Source organism: Peromyscus eremicus, chromosome 4, assembly GCF_949786415.1.
Source record: "Peromyscus eremicus chromosome 4, PerEre_H2_v1, whole genome shotgun sequence".
Taxonomy (NCBI): Eukaryota; Metazoa; Chordata; class Mammalia; order Rodentia; family Cricetidae; genus Peromyscus; species Peromyscus eremicus.
In genome coordinates, this window is record NC_081419.1 from 105,211,749 (window position 1) to 105,229,569 (window position 17,821).

Below are 17,821 nucleotides of genomic sequence, written 5' to 3' on the forward strand. Positions count from 1 at the left end.
CAGCTAAAGGTTGGGATTCTGTAAAGGCTGTGAGTAGTAATAATTCACAGTACTGACCATACAGTAATCTTTAAGGGGGCATTTCCTTATTGTATCCAGTTATGCAATATGAAATGACGGATAGAGCCTATAACAAAACTAGGCCAGAAGCAGCCCAGTTCTGGCATTGGTCACTGAAAACATTTCACTGTAAACTGAGTGTTTGGGCATTTGACTATGGTGCTACAAACATAACAGAAGCAAGAGGAACATAGGCCAATTCTTGGGGCCAATCAGGCTAAGGCTCTCAGAAAATGGTTCTCACTTCCTTGCTCTATATAGGAATCCAGATGGGGACAGGCAATTCTCACCAACCAGATTTGTAATTTTCCAAATGGACTCTGCCAAGAACTACCCCTTAGTCCCCCTTTAAAAAGAGAATCTCACTATGAAGCCAAGGCTGGTCTCAAATTTGTGACCTTGCCTGCCTCAACTGGGACTATAGGGTTGTGTGTACCATTTGGCTTCCTTTAGCACTTGTTAGACAAATAGGAATTTTCTTCCCCATCTGATCTCAGCTACTGGAGGCAGAGGCAGGTCCCCTCTCATTCTAAGATTGGGTAAATGCCAAGAACAGAGTAGCAATGTGTCTCCCCCCCCCCCCCCCCCCAATCCTCTCCATGCCAGACTGTACTTCCTGCAAAACTTCCTCCTGACAACTGGGAGAGCAGGGCAGAGCAGTTGATGAGGCATTACAGTGGCACTGTTGTGACAAGGGAGGGGAGAGCAAGCTGTGTAAAGAGAATGTTCTGTGCTTTACACGGCTAATTTACAGTGTCCGTCCACAAGGCCTACTGGAGGCAATTATCTCTAGAAAAGTTGGACAGAAAAAGCCAAAGAGCAGCATGCATTTCTCCTATAAAAACACCTTCAGTTAGGAATCTGAAGTCCAAATAACTGAGGTACACACCAATAGAAGGCCGGCCATGCAGGAGCTTGCTCAAACTATTTACAACTCCAAGTGGCTCACTGGCTTCAGGCTTTAGAATTATAGGGAGCTTATGTGGGATAAATGTTTAAAAATGTAGCAAGACATTTTTCTTATGTAGAAGAGAAGAGGAGAGAAGCAAAGTGTCGGCGTCCTGGTCATCCAGGTGGGTAGGGACTGGCCTTGCTGAGAAGGCAGCTCCTCTTTGGAGCCATCTGAGGGGCCCAGAGAGACTCCTCAGCAAGTGGGGCTGAGGACAGCAGCTATAATGAATCATACTGCATTTGTGGGGTATGTGAGCAGTACCCTGGCTCCTGGGTTACACAGGACAATGGAGGGTCAGGGTCAAGCTCCTTCGGGTATTACTGATGACTAGTAGGGAGACAAGAGGAACGGCCCCTGACCAGGCCTTCCCAAGTGTATCTAATGGCTTCAACTGGAAGATCTGACAGCAAGTGTGAACTCTGTGTGGCGAGAAGTTCTGCTGCTGCTGTTCCCATAGTCTTCAGGTTCCAAGAAGGCCTTATTAAAGGAATAGAACCTGAAGAGCCTTGCAGAGGCTGCTTCACCGAACACTAGCAGCCAGTTGTGCTTCAGCTGATGGAACAGCTGGTTTAACGACTCAGGATGCCAGGAGGGTTTGTGGCAACAGACGCAGGTGAGATCTGCACAGCAGCTTACAGGTCCACAGGTGGGTATGGCATTAAAGTCCCATTCTCAGTTCCGTTCTCTAAGACCTGTGTTATCTTCCCTTCTGGTTGATGTGGAGGTGCCTGGGAGACAGCAAGAGATGCTCAGGAAACCGGAAACCAGACCTGCAGGCTCATCCACTCCTCTTGGCCTAGGGTGATGTCAGAGTGCTTTGGTTGTCACAAGATCCAGATGCCTAGGGTCTCAGCGTGCCTGGCAAGAGTTCTTCATGAGGCAAAGGACGTGACAGTGGGTGCCCCAGGCAGAGAGCAGCCTAAGCAAAGTCTGCTGTATTCCTCCTGGCTCCACACTGATGTATCCAGCAAGTCTGATCCTTACAGCGGGCTATACAATGTTCTCTGCCCCGGGGAGGGGCTCTTGAGGCGGACCACGGTCCTGTTTACTGTGCAGCTGGGCCAGCTGCAGCACTGGCATGTTGCACAGGGGACACACTTTGCGGACTTCCAGCCACTTAACAAGGCACCTGCAGAACAAGACAGCCAGGTGGAAGACATCAGCTCCAGACTTACAGTACGCGAGGAGTCTGGGGTGGGATCTCAGCCCTGTTGTCCACATCACCCTCTGACAAGCCAGAGCTTTCTATCTCCCACAAAGTAACAAAGGTACCACAATCAGCTCATGACACTGCGAGTCGTATGTCTTCCTATAAAGTATGCTGATGAAGGAAAGCAGGAAAAACAAAAAATTCTAATAAAAGAAACCCATTTTTTCTGAAGGAGATATGAATGTGTCTGTAGAAAGGTGGCCCTACAACACCATGTATAGCCACACTATTGTGACTTAAATAACTGGTTTTGATTAAAATACAGCGTCAAGAGATGGAGACAGTTGTTGGAAAGTTCCAGCTGGAGAGCTGTTTATAGAGGTGTAGGATGGGCTGGATCTCTGCCCAAGCCTGCCGTGGTAGTCATGTTCCATTCCCCGGTCCCTCCCAATGTCACGGCCACATGCCTGTGCCCCACCCTGTGCAGTGCTGTCAGTTTTCTGCATTACAGACCAATTGTGAAGCCGGCAAACCTGGCTGGCAATGTCCCATAGCTCACAGTAAGTTGAATCACATTAAATAACTCCATAGCAATACTCACTTTCTGTGGAAGGCATGCTTACATGGGCAAATCCCCAGTTCATCTCGAGGCTTGAAGTCTTCTAGACACACAGCACAGAGCTGAAAGGTAAAGTCACAAGTGAGGCCAGTGTCTACCACAAAACATGGTGTGGGGTCCTGAAGTTCAGCTAAACAACAGGACATAGGACTTCCCTAAGGCTCCTAGTGAGGATCAGGCCGCACACTCTGGATTATGTCTGTAGTTAAAGTCAGCATACAGAACAGTATTAAAAGCAGTCCTTAAAGTGGGCATGTTGAGTTGTGCCTATAAGCCCTTGGGAGGCTGAAGCAGAATTGTGAATTCAAGGACAACCTGGGCTACAAATGAGAACCTATCTCAAAAACAGCCTCTGAAAAAAATCTTGAGACTGTGTAAGGGTTAACTACTGACTGGCTTCTAGAAATCAGTCTAAAAGCCTATCAGTCTATCAGGCTTTTAGAAATCACCTAGGATACACTAGGTATTTCCAGAGAGGTCTAACTGAGGAGGAAGACACACCTTAAGTGTATACCACACTGAATATATAGAGAGAAGGGGCAGGAAAGCCTGGTGAGCATCAGTGTTTGTTTCTCTGCTTCCTACTGGAGTCTACAGTGTGAGCTGCTCGTGCACCTACAATTGCTCAAGCTTTTCTGGCTGCCAGGCCTTCACCATGATGAATGAATACCCAAACGCGCCACAATCAACTCTTTAAGTGCTGGCAGGTGTTTGGACACAGTGACAATACACAGTGTACCTTACGGTATTATCACAGGAGAGGCTAGGAAGTAGGGAGAGGGAAAGAGGAAGGTGCCCATCTTTTTCAGCTTCTGGAAAGGAAGGTATTCAAGCACACCACATGTATTAGAAAACCAAGGCTCAAGGAAGGATTATAATACTTAAAAGCGACTTACCTCATGTAAATTCAATTCTTTTACTTTTTCTTTTAATATAACCTGTAAGATAAAAAAAAATGCTCTTATGCCCACACACATATGTAGGCATGTACCTTTACCCAGTGGTCACAGTATTTGCCTAGCATGTACTAAGCTAGGGTTTCAATCCCACTGCCACATGCACAGAAGTGATTGAAGAATTTCTCAATTCTGCTAAGAAATATATGCATATTTTATATGTGTATATTACATAGACAGGTAAAAACATATATGTATATATATAGCTCATTTTCCTCACATTCAAATTACAATCTCTTTTACACTTTGAAACAGAAAAATATTCTTTTTTTTTTTTTACACAGGCAGGACTAGTCTGAGATTCACTAGGTAGATAGGACTAGCCTTAAACTCATGGAGAGCTGTCTGCCTCTTCCTGGGTGCTGGGATTAACAACATTCTTTTAAATACTCTGAAAAGCACTTTAATTTTATTTTGTTAAAGATATGGTCTCGTGTAGCTCAAGCTGGTCTTGAACTCAATATGTAGCTAATAGTGACTTCTAACCTTGGATCTTCTTGTCTCCACCTCCTGAATGGCTGGGGTTACAGGTGTGTACCCACGCCCAGTTTAGGTGGTACTGAGGAGTGGACCTTGTGCATGCTCGGTAAGCCTCTGCTAACTGAGCTATATCTCCAGCTCTACTGAATCTTTTTGAGTAGAGCAATTTTGGAAAGACATTAACACATGCTCATCTGGATTGTGATGAAATGAGTGGAAGCAATAACCACAATTTGGTAAAGCAGCACTGGCTGATGAGAATTAGTAATTCATAAAAGATTAAAATGTAAAGTCAATTTTAATTTCGGAAGCTTTCTTATTATTATACACCCATGTCCTCAGAAAAGTTTCATCTTGATTTGCCCTGGGTGTGTGGTAACAAACAAGCATCAGCCAAAGTGAATGTGACATGGCTAGGATTCCATCAAAAGAGAAAAATCTGAAAATTCTTTAAAAAAAAATATTTTGGGGCTGGAGAGATATTAGTAGTTAAGAGCGCTGACTATTCTTCCAGAGGACCCAGGTTCAATTCTCAGCACCCACATGGCGGCTCACAGCCTTCTATAACTCCAGTCTCAGGGGATCTGATGCCCTCATGCCCTCTTCTGGCCTGAGGGTACCAGGCATGCACATGGTGCAGACAAGCATGCAAGCAAAACACCCACACATGTAAAATTATTTTATTTTGATGAGCATGGGTTCTTTGCTGGCATGTGTATTTGTGCACTATGTGTGTGCCTGTATCTATGGAGGGCAAAAGACCGTCAAATCCCCTGGAATCGGAGTTAGTCAGAAGCCATGCGGGTGCTGGGAATCAAACCTGGGTCCTCTGCAAGGGCAGCAAGTGCTCTTTGAGCAATGAGTCCCCCAGCCCAGAATAAACTTATGTTTATCTTTTTTTTTTTTGGCTTTGTGGGAGTTGGTTGAGACAGGGTCTCTGTTGCTCTGACTATCCTAGAATTCACTGTGTAGACCAGGCTGGCCTCAAGCTCAAAGAGATCTACCTGCCTTTGCCTCTTGAGTGCTGGGATTAAAGATCTGTGCCACTACACCTGGCTATTTAGGTTTATCTTTTTTCACCACCAAGACAGGGTTTCTCTGTGTAGCTTTGCACCTTTCCTGGATCTTGCTCTGTAGACCAGGCTGGCCTCGAACTCACAGAGATCCGCCTGGCTCTGCCTCCTGAGTGCTGGGATTAAAGGCGTGCGCCACCACCGCCCGGCTATCAAGGCCAATATTACTCTATAGTTAACTTATATGCAAACATCTTGTAGATATTCAAGACTATGGTAGAATTGAGACAAAAAGATTCACTCATTTAGACAACTACAACATTCAACTGTCTTAGACTGCCATGATAGTGCTGGAGAGAAACACAGTGGTCATGAACAGCTGTACGATGAGATCACTTCAGAACCTGCCACCACCACCACCAAAAGCCAGCTGGGATTGTAAAAAACATGGGCGAAAGGCTGGTGACTGAGGAAGAACACAGTGACAGCTGGTGACTGAGGAAGAACACAGTGACAGCTGGTGACTGAGGAAGAACACAGTGACAGCTGGTGACTGAGGAAGAGAACACAGTGACGGCTGGTGACTGAGGAAGAGAACACAGTGACAGCTGGTGACTGAGGAAGAACACAGTGACAGCTGGTGACTGAGGAAGAGAACATAGTGACAGCTGGTGACTGAGGAAGAACACAGTGACAGCTGGTGACTGAGGAAGAACACAGTGACAGCTGGTGACTGAGGAAGAACACAGTGACAGCTGGTGACTGAGGAAGAACACAGTGACAGCTGGTGACTGAGGAAGAACACAGTGACAGCTGGTGACTGAGGAAGAACACAGTGACAGCTGGTGACTGAGGAAGAACACAGTGACAGCTGGTGACTGAGGAAGAGAACATAGTGACAGCTGGTGACTGAGGAAGAACACAGTGACAGCTGGTGACTGAGGAAGAACACAGTGACAGCTGGTGACTGAGGAAGAACACAGTGACAGCTGGTGACTGAGGAAGAGAACACAGTGACGGCTGGTGACTGAGGAAGAGAACACAGTGACAGCTGGTGACTGAGGAAGAGAACACAGTGACAGCTGGTGACTGAGGAAGAGAACACAGTGACAGCTGGTGACTGAGGAAGAACACAGTGACAGCTGGTGACTGAGGAAGAACACAGTGACGGCTGGTGACTGAGGAAGAGAACACAGTGACGGCTGGTGACTGAGGAAGAGAACACAGTGACGGCTGGTGACTGAGGAAGAGAACAGTGACGGCTGGTGACTGAGGAAGAACACAGTGACGGCTGGTGAGGCGGAGAAAGAGGGCAGAAACACACTGGTCTGCTCTGAGCAGCTGCCGTGCTGTTCATGAAGGAGGAAGACCCATCCGTGGGATGTGCCCTGTTAAGTCAGTGGTAACTTGAAGGGTTACAGATGACAACATTTTTCTTCAGCAAATATGGGCTGCAATTCTGTCATTTTATTCTATCATTTAAATTTTCTATAGCGTCAAATAATCCTAATAAAAGAAGATCACATGAGAAAATCAAATTGATCTATTCTGTGCTGCAAACTGGCAAATGAAAAGCTAAGAGGAACCCAGGTTAAGCTAATCCCAGTTTAAACTATGGAATCACAGTCTCAAAGTTTATTGAAAAGCACAATAAAAGCTAATTGTAATTAAATTTCTCACCTGTTTGTAGGCATAAAATTCTTTGTGTGCTTGATGTCTTAGCCTAAAAGACACAAATGAGCAGGGATATTGAGATTTCAGAGAAAGTAGCTGCAAACCATGGGATAGCACCTGTTCTAGTAAAATCTCACTGAAACAAGAATCTCAATACATCAGATATTCTAATGAAGATAAGAATTTTGTGTGTTAAGGAAAGTCTACTTAGTTAATTTGTCTCATTATTCTTAATTAAAAACAATTTAAGACATTCAATAAAGTACAAAAACTAAGCACACAGTTCAGAAATTTAAAAAAATACATCTGCTGGATTTTGTATAATAACCACATCACAATATAGGTTATTCCTAGCATCCCTGAAGCTTCTGAAATGATCCCTCCCAATTAGTGTCCACCCTTCACTGGCCCTATTGGGCCTTTTATCACTGATCAATGTAGATTAGCTATGTCTGCTTTCAGGCTCATGCCTGGGTTGCTTGGTGCACCCTCCTTTGTGTTTGGTTTCTTCCAATCTAACTGGGATTCTTTTTGTATCTAGTTACAGAAATGTCTGCCTAGCCAAAGATTAAGAAGTTAATTCTCCTGAAGCCAATGTTTGAAGACAAAAACCTGTTATCCCAGCACTTAGGAGACAGTGGCCGAAGGATCAAAAGTTCAAGGTTGGCTACATAAGACAGTCTCAAGACAATGTCCCACATTCTGAAAAATCATGTACTATTTTACCTATTACATTTAGAGCTGAGATCCACCTGAACCTAGACTCTATGTGTGTTGTGAGGTAGGGTTCTAGATTTTTGTAAATCCCTATCCTGGTTTTCACTGACTTCATAACATTCATTAAGACCCTCCTTTCCCCAAGAATGCAGTAGTTATGTGTCTGATATCAACTGTCATATGCAACCTGTGGATTTCTCATAGACTCTGCACGCTGCCCCAATGCTCCACCTTCCTGTCCTTGCATACTGGTTCCAATGACATCCCTCAAAAACTCCGAACCTTGCTTGATCTGGTGTGGCTGGTATCCTTAGTCAACGGGCAGAGACAGGAAAGAGGCCAGGTGACCAAGTGATTACAGAGCAGAGGCTAAACAGCATCCATAAGCCAAGGAAAGCTAGAGACTGCTGTTTGTGACCAGAAGCTAGGAAGAGGCCTCCAGTGGACACACCCTAAGGGACATTCTGTTGTCTGGACTCACCTGTTTTACAGTGCTCTGTTGAGAGGATCCTAGGAAACTAACACCCTGTGTCAATACTATGCTAATTAAAATGCTTTATTCTAAGGGCTGGAGAGATGGCTGAGCAAGTAAGAGCACTTTCTGCTCTTGAAGAGGACCTGTGTTTCATTCCCAGCACCCACATCAGATGGCTCACAACTGGTTATAATTTCAGTTCCAACACTATCTGGCCTCCACAGGCACCTGCACTCATGTGGTGCACATAAATTCATGTAGGTACATGCACATAAAAGACTTTTATTCTAAAACAAACACACAAAATGTATAGAGTCTCTATATATTTTTTATTTGAGACAAAGTATTACTGTGTAGTCCAGACTGGCTTTGAACTTAAGAACTTCCTGCCTGAGGACCCTGCACCACCATGCTCGGTTCACATATACTTTTGCCCTTGTTTCCCAATTGAACCATAGTATAGTTACCACAGCTAGAAAACTACATGGCAGAATACTGACTGGACACCGGCCAACTATCAAGAATAGGCCCCATTTGAATTCCACAAGGTTTTTTCACTCATGCCCTTTCCTTAGCAATAGTCTAACTTGGGATCCTATATTATACCTAATGTCTCTGTAGCCTCCATTATCTTGGCAGTTCCTTAGCTGTTCAAACCTTTGACACTTAACTAAAATTGGTCAGTTCAGGTATTGTCAACCATAAAGTCACTACTACTGTACCCTTTCTGACACAATCTTGGGGATATAAGTTAAAATCATGTCCCTATCTTATTTTTCACACAAGCTTCTTTCCACTATTAGCATCCACCTTCCTTGCCCAGTGGTCCTAATTCTTTGTATATTTAATTGGAATTCACACATAAGAGTGAAGGCAGACACCCAACTTTAATCCCAGCACTCAGAAGGCAGAGGCAAGCAGATCTCTGAATTTGAGGCTAGCCTGGTCTACATATAGCAAACTCTAGGCTAGTCAAGGCTCAAAAGATCCTGTCTGAAAACAAGAGCAAAACTCCTAAATTTACACAATTTATTTTAGTCTATGCTCGATAGGCTAAAGTTCAACATGATTATTATTTGTTGCTCAGGTGTACTGGGACTAGACTATAGCTTAGTGATAGAATGCTTGTCTAGCATGCATGAGCCTAGTACTGAAAGGGGGAAGGGGACTTGATTTATAATTTCTTTTTGCTTTTACCTATCCATGATTAGAATCCTAAGCATCTATGCAGCAGCTGTTTCAAACACTTGCTACTCCAAGTTTTACCATACCCTCTACTCTCTCCTTTGAGACAGGGTCTTGCTGTGTAGCTCAGGATGGCTTTGAACTCAGGACCAACTTGCTTCATCCTCCTGAGTATTGTTAGGACTGTGTGTGTGAGCTACCTGGCTCTCCTAATATATTTTTTGAGACAGAGTCTTACCCTATCCCAGGCCAGCCTGGAACCCACTAGAGAGCTGAAGTAGGCCTTAGCCTGCTGAGTGCTATAAGGCATGAGCATCATGCCCAGCCAGGAAAGATTTGCCACAAAGAATGTAAAATCACATGTCAGATTATCAGAAACTACAGCCAGGTGGCCCATACCTGTAACGACTCTGCAGTCAGAAGGCTGAGGCAAATGGAGCAAGAGTTAAGGCTAGCCTGAGCTACAGGATGAGATCCTGTCTCAAAACAAAACAACAAAAACTCAACCCCACAAATACCCTCACTCTTTAATTTCATGTTTTTTAACTCTTAAAAAAAAAGCTCTTTGAAGAATATCATTTATTTTATTATTTTTTTGAGACAGGGTCTCACTATATAGCTCTGGCTGTCCTGGAACTCACTCTGTAGACCAGGCTGACCTCGAACTCACAGAGATCTGCCTGCCTCTGACTCCTGAGTGCTGGGACTAAAGGTGTCTGCCACCACCGCCCAGCCTGGCTTTAAATTCTTGATCATGTTGGCTCCACCTTGAAAATGCTAAGATTACAAGTATTTGCTACTAAACTTGGCTTACATATAAAGTTAGTTTGGGCTTTGAAAGTTAGGCTCTATTTCACAATGTAAAAGATAAAAGTGTTTGGATAATAACAACTCAGCCAGGCATGAATCATTAGTGACAAAATCTATCACCTCACCCCAAGTGTATAGGGTCCCTTCTGTCCTATGTCTCTGTGTATGGTTAATGTTGGCAGTGTGGAATGTTTAGTGTGTTATGCAGATAAATAATTACATGAATACCCAACAGAGGTATGCTGTGGGAAGTTCTGTATGGCAAATGTGTTGCTAATTAGTTGATAAATAAAACACTGATTGGCCATTGGCTAGGCAGGAAGTGTAGGCGGGACAAGGAGGAGAATAAAGCTGGGAAGTGGAAGGTTGAATCAGAGAGACACTGCCAGCCGCCACCATGACAAGCTGCATGTGAAGATCCTGGTAAGCCACGAGCCATGTGGCAAGGGATAGATTTATGGAAATGAATTAATTTAAACAGTAAGAACAGTTAGCAAGAAGCCTGCCACGGCCATACAGTTTGTAACCAATATAAGTCTCTGTGTTTACTTGGTCGGGTCTGAGGCTGTGGGACTGGCAGGTGAGAGAGATTTATCCTGACTGTGGGCCAGGCAGGAAAACTCTAGCAACAGAGGTGTTTAAAGTCTTGAAAGACAAGCTGCAAGAGGCTTTTTAAGGCATAGCTTTTTGTCTTCTGACTCATGATGACTTCAGATGACAGTGATACAAAATGCCTTCTACAGGAGCAACTTCCGGTAGACTAAATCAGGACTCTAGAGGCAGAGGCAGGTAGATCTCTATGAGTTCAAGGCCAGCCTGGTCTACATAATGGGTACCAGGCCAGTCAGGGATGCATAGATTGAGGCTCTGTCTCAAAACAAAACTTAAAAAGAGAAAGTAGATTAAATCTTGGAGATGATGATGATGTAAGTATATCTGGATGGGGTGCTAATATTGTGGAAGAACTATTGAAAACCATTTTCTACTACAGAGTAAAACATCTCATCAGCTGATAGGATTGAAGATTGCACAAAAGTGGGCTGCTGAACACCAACTCACAGACAAAATGCTAAGCCACTATGGCATTAGAAAGCTGGCCCATTCTTACACATATTTTGACCTTATGGTAGAAATAACTGTTTAATGTATTCTGAAATACCAGAAAACAATAAAAATTGCTTACCTAGCCGGGCGGTGGTGGCGCACGCCTTTAATCCCAGCACTCGGGAGGCAGAGCCAGGCGGATCTCTGTGAGTTCGAGGCCAGCCTGGGCTACCAAGTGAGCTCCAGGAAAGGCGCAAAGCTACACAGAGAAACCCTGTCTCGAAAAACCAAAAAAAAAAAAAAAAAAAAATTGCTTACCTAATCAAGTAGCAACAGAAGAGTAAACTAAGGATGAAGACAAATACTGCAGTGCCAAAAACCACAATATATATGTTGAGAGGCAGATTCTGGAATCCAATATTAGGCATCCTGAAGTTGTAATGTGGGAAATCTGAGCTCATGGATGAACTGTGGAAAAGAAAGAATGGAAAAGATTTAGGTGTGGACAGACATGGTAGTACATATCTGTAATCCCACCCCTTAGGAGAAGGAGGCAGGAAGATTGCTATGAGTTTGAGGTTAGCCAAAGCTACATAGCAAGACGGTAAAAAAACAAAATAAAAGAAAAAACCGAAACATACCAAACCCCTCAACACCCCAAAACAAACTCCCAAACTCTCTTAGAACCAAGATGGCATTATATATTCATACATGAAGAGGCAAAAGTTTTCTAATGCTTGACCTGAACTAATAAGCTAAAGTACTAGTATTCTTGTCCTTTCTTCTTTATCACATCAAATATTTACCAATTTTATTAGATAACATAAAGCATTTCAGTTTACATTCATTCATAAGGCATTTCATAAAATAATGCCACTAATTAATCAACACAAAAGCCTCAAAGTACAAAAAAAATGAACACTTCTCAGATTATTTAACTTAATAACTCACCCCTTTATGTAGCAGTATTTACCTTATAACTTACCAGTAATTATAATGGTGATATATGAAAAATAACTCACGTGGGCTGGCAATGTGGCAAGCCCAACAACCCAAGCTCCATCCTGAGAACCCATGTAAAGGGGAGAAAATGGACTCCCTGCTGTGGCACACGACATGCACGGTAACAATAACCCACATATTTCTCAGAAAGACAGGATTAAATAATTATATAGCATCAAATGTTAGTTTGGTAGTTTCTCAAAAAAAAAAAAAAAAAAGAGTTGGGCTTGGTAATATACGTCTTTAATTCCTGTGCTCAGAAGCAGAGGCAGGTGGATTTCTGTGAGTTCAAGGCCAACTTGGTCTACACAAGGAATATCTAGGCTATCCAGCAATACATAGTGAGAGTCTACAAAAACAAAACAAAACAAAATGAAAAGTTAAACAGGATTATCATGTGATATATCCCAAAGTTCTGAAAACAAAGTCACTATTCACTGTTGCTCAAAAGTGGAAAAGCCTAGATGTCTATTGAGATGAAAAGGTAAACAATTGTGTTGTCACTTAAATGGAGTTGTAGTCAGCCATAAAAAAAAAAAGTGGACTGAATTCTCTGGGAACCCACCAGCCAGGGAAGCAAGTATGCTAACTGTAGATCTTCACCTCTCACTCCTCTCCTCCAAACCCAATCACTCAGTCTCACCCCAGCTCTTTAGGAGACCACCTGCTGTGGCCTCCCTTCCCTCTTTGTGCCCCTGACTGATCTCCAGCACATCACACAGATCTTCCCCTCCAGCCATTCCCCCTACTCTTCTCTTTATCTCAGCCCCTAAGTACACCAGGCATTTCCTGGGAAACTGCAAGCCAAGCCTGCCAGAGAAGCAAGTAGGCTAACTGCTGATCTTCACTCTCTCTGTCTCCTACAAATCCAGTTCCCTAGTCTCACCCCCAACTCTTTGGTAGACTACCTGTGTGGCCTCTCTTCACTCTGCCTCCCTTCCTAGGGGACTAAGCAGACCCTAGTGGAACACCTTGCTTTCTTTCCTCCTGTGGACCCCTTCAAACCACTCCCCCAAACCCATCCCCACTCCCAAGTGTCAGCTTCCAATGCCTAGAAACACATTTACTTGGAACCTCCAGTGGTTATACCTAGCAGGATCCCAGAAGAATTTCCTACTAGGCAGCACACAGACATCACACTCTCCTAAGAACCAGAGAGGAAACAAAAACCAAGGAACAAACACCCACCCAACAAAGACAAGGTATTGGCACCTAGAATTACAATCATCACAAACCCAGATGCCTAGACACCACCATAAAAACACTATCAATAACAGCCAGGACAATAGGTCTCCACTACAGCCCACCAACCTTGCTACAGTAGGCTCTGAGAACTGCAACACAGTTGAGACACAGACCAAGGACTTTAACAGCCTTTATAAATATGATAGAGGATCTTAAAGAGGAAATGAATAAATTCCTTAAAAAATCTATGAAAACACAAACAAAAAGTAGAAGGAAATGAGTATAACAATTCAAGACCTGAAAGTGGAAACGGAATCAATAAAGAAAGCTCAAACTGAGAAAAATCTGGAAACGAAAAATTTAGGAACATGAACAGGTATCTCACAGTGACAACCCTCACCAACAGAATATAAGAGAGAGAAGAGGCATTGAGGGCATGATAGAAGAAATGGATACCTTGGTCAAAGAAAATGTTAAATCTAAAAAAAAAAAAAAATCCTGGCACAAAATATCCAGGAAATTTGAGACACTATGAAAAGATCAAATCTAACAAGATTAGGAATAGAGAAAGAAGGAACCTGGGGCAAAGGCACAGAAAACAGACCAGACAAGAAAAGAAATTCCCCTTGGCACACAATGATCAAAACCACGGAATATATAGAAAAGGAAAGAACATTAAAATCTGCAAGGGAAAAAGATCAAATATAAAGGTAGACCTATTAGAATAACACCTAACTTCTCAGTGTAGACTTTAAAGCCTGATGTAGAACAAGAAGATGTTTTACAAACTGAGACCACAGATGCCATCCCAGACTACTATACCCAGCTAAACTTTTAATCACAATAGATGGGGAAAATAAGACATTCCAAGATAAAACCAAATTTAAGCAATATCTATCTACAATCCAGCCCTATAAACGATGCTAGAAGGAAAACTTCAACCTAAAGAGGTTAACCACACCCAAGAAAATACAAGGAATAAATTGGAATATTCCTTTACACTGTGTGAATATATGTTGCTATAATTGGTTTAATAAACAAGCTGACTGGCCAATAGCTGAACAGAATAAAGTTAGGCAGGACAGCCAGATTAGGAGAATGCTGGGAGAAAGAAGGGCAAAGTCTGGAGTTGCCAGGCAGATGCAGAGGGAGCAGGAGATGAATGTGCCATGTTAATAAAGGTACTGCCATGTAGCAGAGTGTAAATAAGGAATATGGGTTAACTTGAAATGTAAGAGCTAGTTAGTAATAAACCTGAGCTATTGGCCGAGTATTTATAATTAATATAAGCCTCGGTGTGTTTATTTGAGAGTGACTGTGAGGCAGGAAAATTCCGCCTACACTGCTCCATCGATAACTCTCAACACCAATGGTCTCAATTCCTCAACAAAAAGGCACACACTAACAGACTGGACAGAAAATAGGATCCATCCTTCTGCTGAATCTAAGAAACACACTTTAACATCAAGGATAGACATCACCTCAGAGAAAAGGGATGAAAAAAAGATATTCCAAGTAAATGGACCTAAGAAGCAATCAGGTGTAGTCATTTTAATGTCTGACAAAATAGACTTCAATCTAAAATAATCAGAAAAGATAAGGAAGGACACTACATACTTACTCAAAGGAAAAATCTACCAAGAGGACATTGTAATTCTTAACTTCTACGCACCAAACATAAGGGCACCTAAGTTCATAAAAGAAACACTACCATAGCTTAAATCACACATTGACTCTCACACAGTGATAGTGGGTGACTTCAATACTCTACTCTCACCAATAAACAGGTCATCCAGACAAAAACTAAACAGAAATATTGGAGCTAAATGATGACATAAACCAAATGAGCTTAGCAGATATTTCTAGAACACTCCATCCAATCACTAAAAAATATACTTCCTTCTTAGCAGTTCATTGAACACATACTTGGACACAAAGTCAAGTCTCAACAGATACAAGAAAACTGAAATAACACCCTGCATCCTCTCTGACCACCATGGATCAAAGCTGGATTTCAACAACAATAGAAACAAGAGAAAGATTACAAACTCATGGAAATGGAACAACTCACTACTGAATGAAAAATGGGTCAAGACAAGAAATTAAAGAAATGAAAAACTTTCTAGAATTGAATGAAAATGAATATATACAACATACCCAGACTTATGGGACACAATGAAGGTGATTCTACAAGGCAAGTTCAAAGCACTAGGTGCCTACATTACAAAAAAGGAGAGATCTTATACTAGTAAGAGCGCACTTGAAAGCTCTAGAACTGAAAGAAGAAATCATACCCAAAAGGAGTAGATGGCAAGAAATATAAAACCCAGGGCTGAAATCAATAAAATAGAAACAACAGTAATAATAAAAACAATACTAAGAATCAATGAAACGAAGAGTGGGTTCTTTGAGAACATCACTAAAATTGACAAATTTTACTTAGCCAAATTAAAAGGCAGAGAGAGAAGAAGCAAATTAACCAAGGAAATCTAGAGAATCTTAGGGACAGACTTTAAAATCCTGTACTACACCAAATTGGAAAACCTTAAAGAAATGGATAACTGTCTTGATGTATACATACCACTACTGAAGTTAAATCAAGATCAGATAAGCAATTTAAACACACTGATAACCCCTATTTACTACTTCTATTTAGAAGCAGTAATTAAAAGTCTACCAAGAAAAAAACCAAACCAAACAAAAATGGGGCCAGATGGTTTTAGTTTAGAATCCTATCAGACTTGCAAAGAATTAATAACAATACTTCTCAAATTATCCCACAAAATAGAAACAGAAGGAACTTTGCCCAATTCATTTTATGAGGCCACAGTTACCCTGATACCCAAACCACACAAAGACTCAAATAAAATTACAGACCAATTTCCCTTTTGAATACAGATGCAAAAATTCTCAGTAAAATACTTGCAAACTGAATACAAGAACACATTAAAAAGATCATCCAACATGATCAAGTTGGCTTCATCCCAGAGATGGGGGGGGGGAGGTTCAACATATGTAAATCCATAAATGTAGTCCATTATAAGCAAACTGAAAAACAAAAACCACATTATCATCTCATTAGAATCAGAAAAAGTCTTGGACAAAATCCAACACTCCTTCATGATAAAGTCCTGAAGAGATTAGGGATACAAGGGACATACCTCAACATAATAAAGGCCATTTACAGCAAGCTCATAGCCAACATCATCTTAAATAGAGAGAAACTCCAAGCAATTCACTAAAATCAGGAAGAAGACAACGCTATCCACCTCTCGTATCTATTCAACATAGTACTTAAGTCTTAGCTAGAGCAATAAGACAACTGAAGGAGATCAAGGTTATACAAACTGGAAAGAAGTCAAAGTATCTTTATTTGTAGATGATATGATAGTATATGTAAGTGGCCCTAAAAATTCCACTGGAAACTCCTACAGCTGATAAACACTTTCAGCAAAGTAGCTGGAGACAAAAATCAACTCACAACAATCAGCAGCCTTCCTATATATGATTGACAGACTGAGAAAGAACTCGGGGCGGGGGGGGGGACTTTCACAATAGCCTCACATAACATAAAATACCTTGGGGGTAACTAACCAAGCAAGTGAAAGACCTGTATGATAAAAACCAAGACACTGAAGAACCTGAAGAAGATAGATCTGTACGGTTAATACAGTAAAAATGACCATCCTATGAAAAGCTATCTACAGATTCAATGCAATTCCCATCAAAATTCCATTCACAGGTCTTGACAGGACAATTCAGTTTCATATGGAAGCATGTGCACACCCACACACACACCCCATACATGCAAGCACACACAACAAAACAAAACAAAACAAAACAAAAACCAAGGATAGCTAAAACAATCCTAAATAATAAAAGAACTACTGCAGGTATCATTATCCCTTACCTCAAACTGTACTACAGAGCTATAGTAATAAAAACAGCATGGTATCGGCAAAAAAACAGACACATTGATCAATGGAATCAAAGACCCAGGCATTAAATCCTCACACCTATAGTCACCTGCTTTTTGGTAAAGAAGCCAGAAATACACACAGGAAAAAGGCAGCAACTTCAACAACTGGTGCTGGTCAAACTGGATGGCTTCATGTAGAAGAATCCAAATAGATCCACACTTCTCACCCTGGATAAAACAAGATCTCAACATAAAACCAGATACACTGAACCTGATAGAAGAGAAAATGGGGAATAGCCTTGAATGTGTTGGCACAGTAAAGACTTTCTAAACAGAACACCAATAGCACAGGCACTAAGATCAACAATAAATGAAACTGAAAAGTTTATGCATGGCAAAGAACACTTTCATTTGAACAAGGTGGCAGTCTACAGAATGGGAAAGATTTTACCAATTACAAATTTGATAGAGGGCTAATACCAAAATATATAAAGAACCTAAAAAAAAACCCTGGATATCAAGAAAACAAACAACCCAATTAAAAAATGGGGTCCAGATCAGATCTAAATAGAGCATTCTC

The 17,821-nt window shown here is 41.9% G+C and overlaps 1 protein-coding gene across 1 annotated transcript in view; it reads right to left on the reverse strand.

Annotated features, from left to right (window-relative positions):
* Nucleotides 1–659: 659 nt before the first annotated feature.
* Nucleotides 660–17,821, reverse strand: part of Rnf24 (ring finger protein 24) — a 46,709-nt gene continuing 29,547 nt past the window's right edge. The window contains exons 2-6 of the mRNA XM_059261462.1: nucleotides 11,454–11,603; nucleotides 6,911–6,953; nucleotides 3,678–3,719; nucleotides 2,764–2,843; nucleotides 660–2,141 (exon numbers count right to left, since the gene is read on the reverse strand). Of these exons, the coding sequence (XP_059117445.1) occupies nucleotides 2,003–2,141; nucleotides 2,764–2,843; nucleotides 3,678–3,719; nucleotides 6,911–6,953; nucleotides 11,454–11,596 (447 nt within the window). The 5' untranslated portion in view covers nucleotides 11,597–11,603 and the 3' untranslated portion in view covers nucleotides 660–2,002. The remainder of the gene's footprint in view (nucleotides 2,142–2,763; nucleotides 2,844–3,677; nucleotides 3,720–6,910; nucleotides 6,954–11,453; nucleotides 11,604–17,821) is intronic.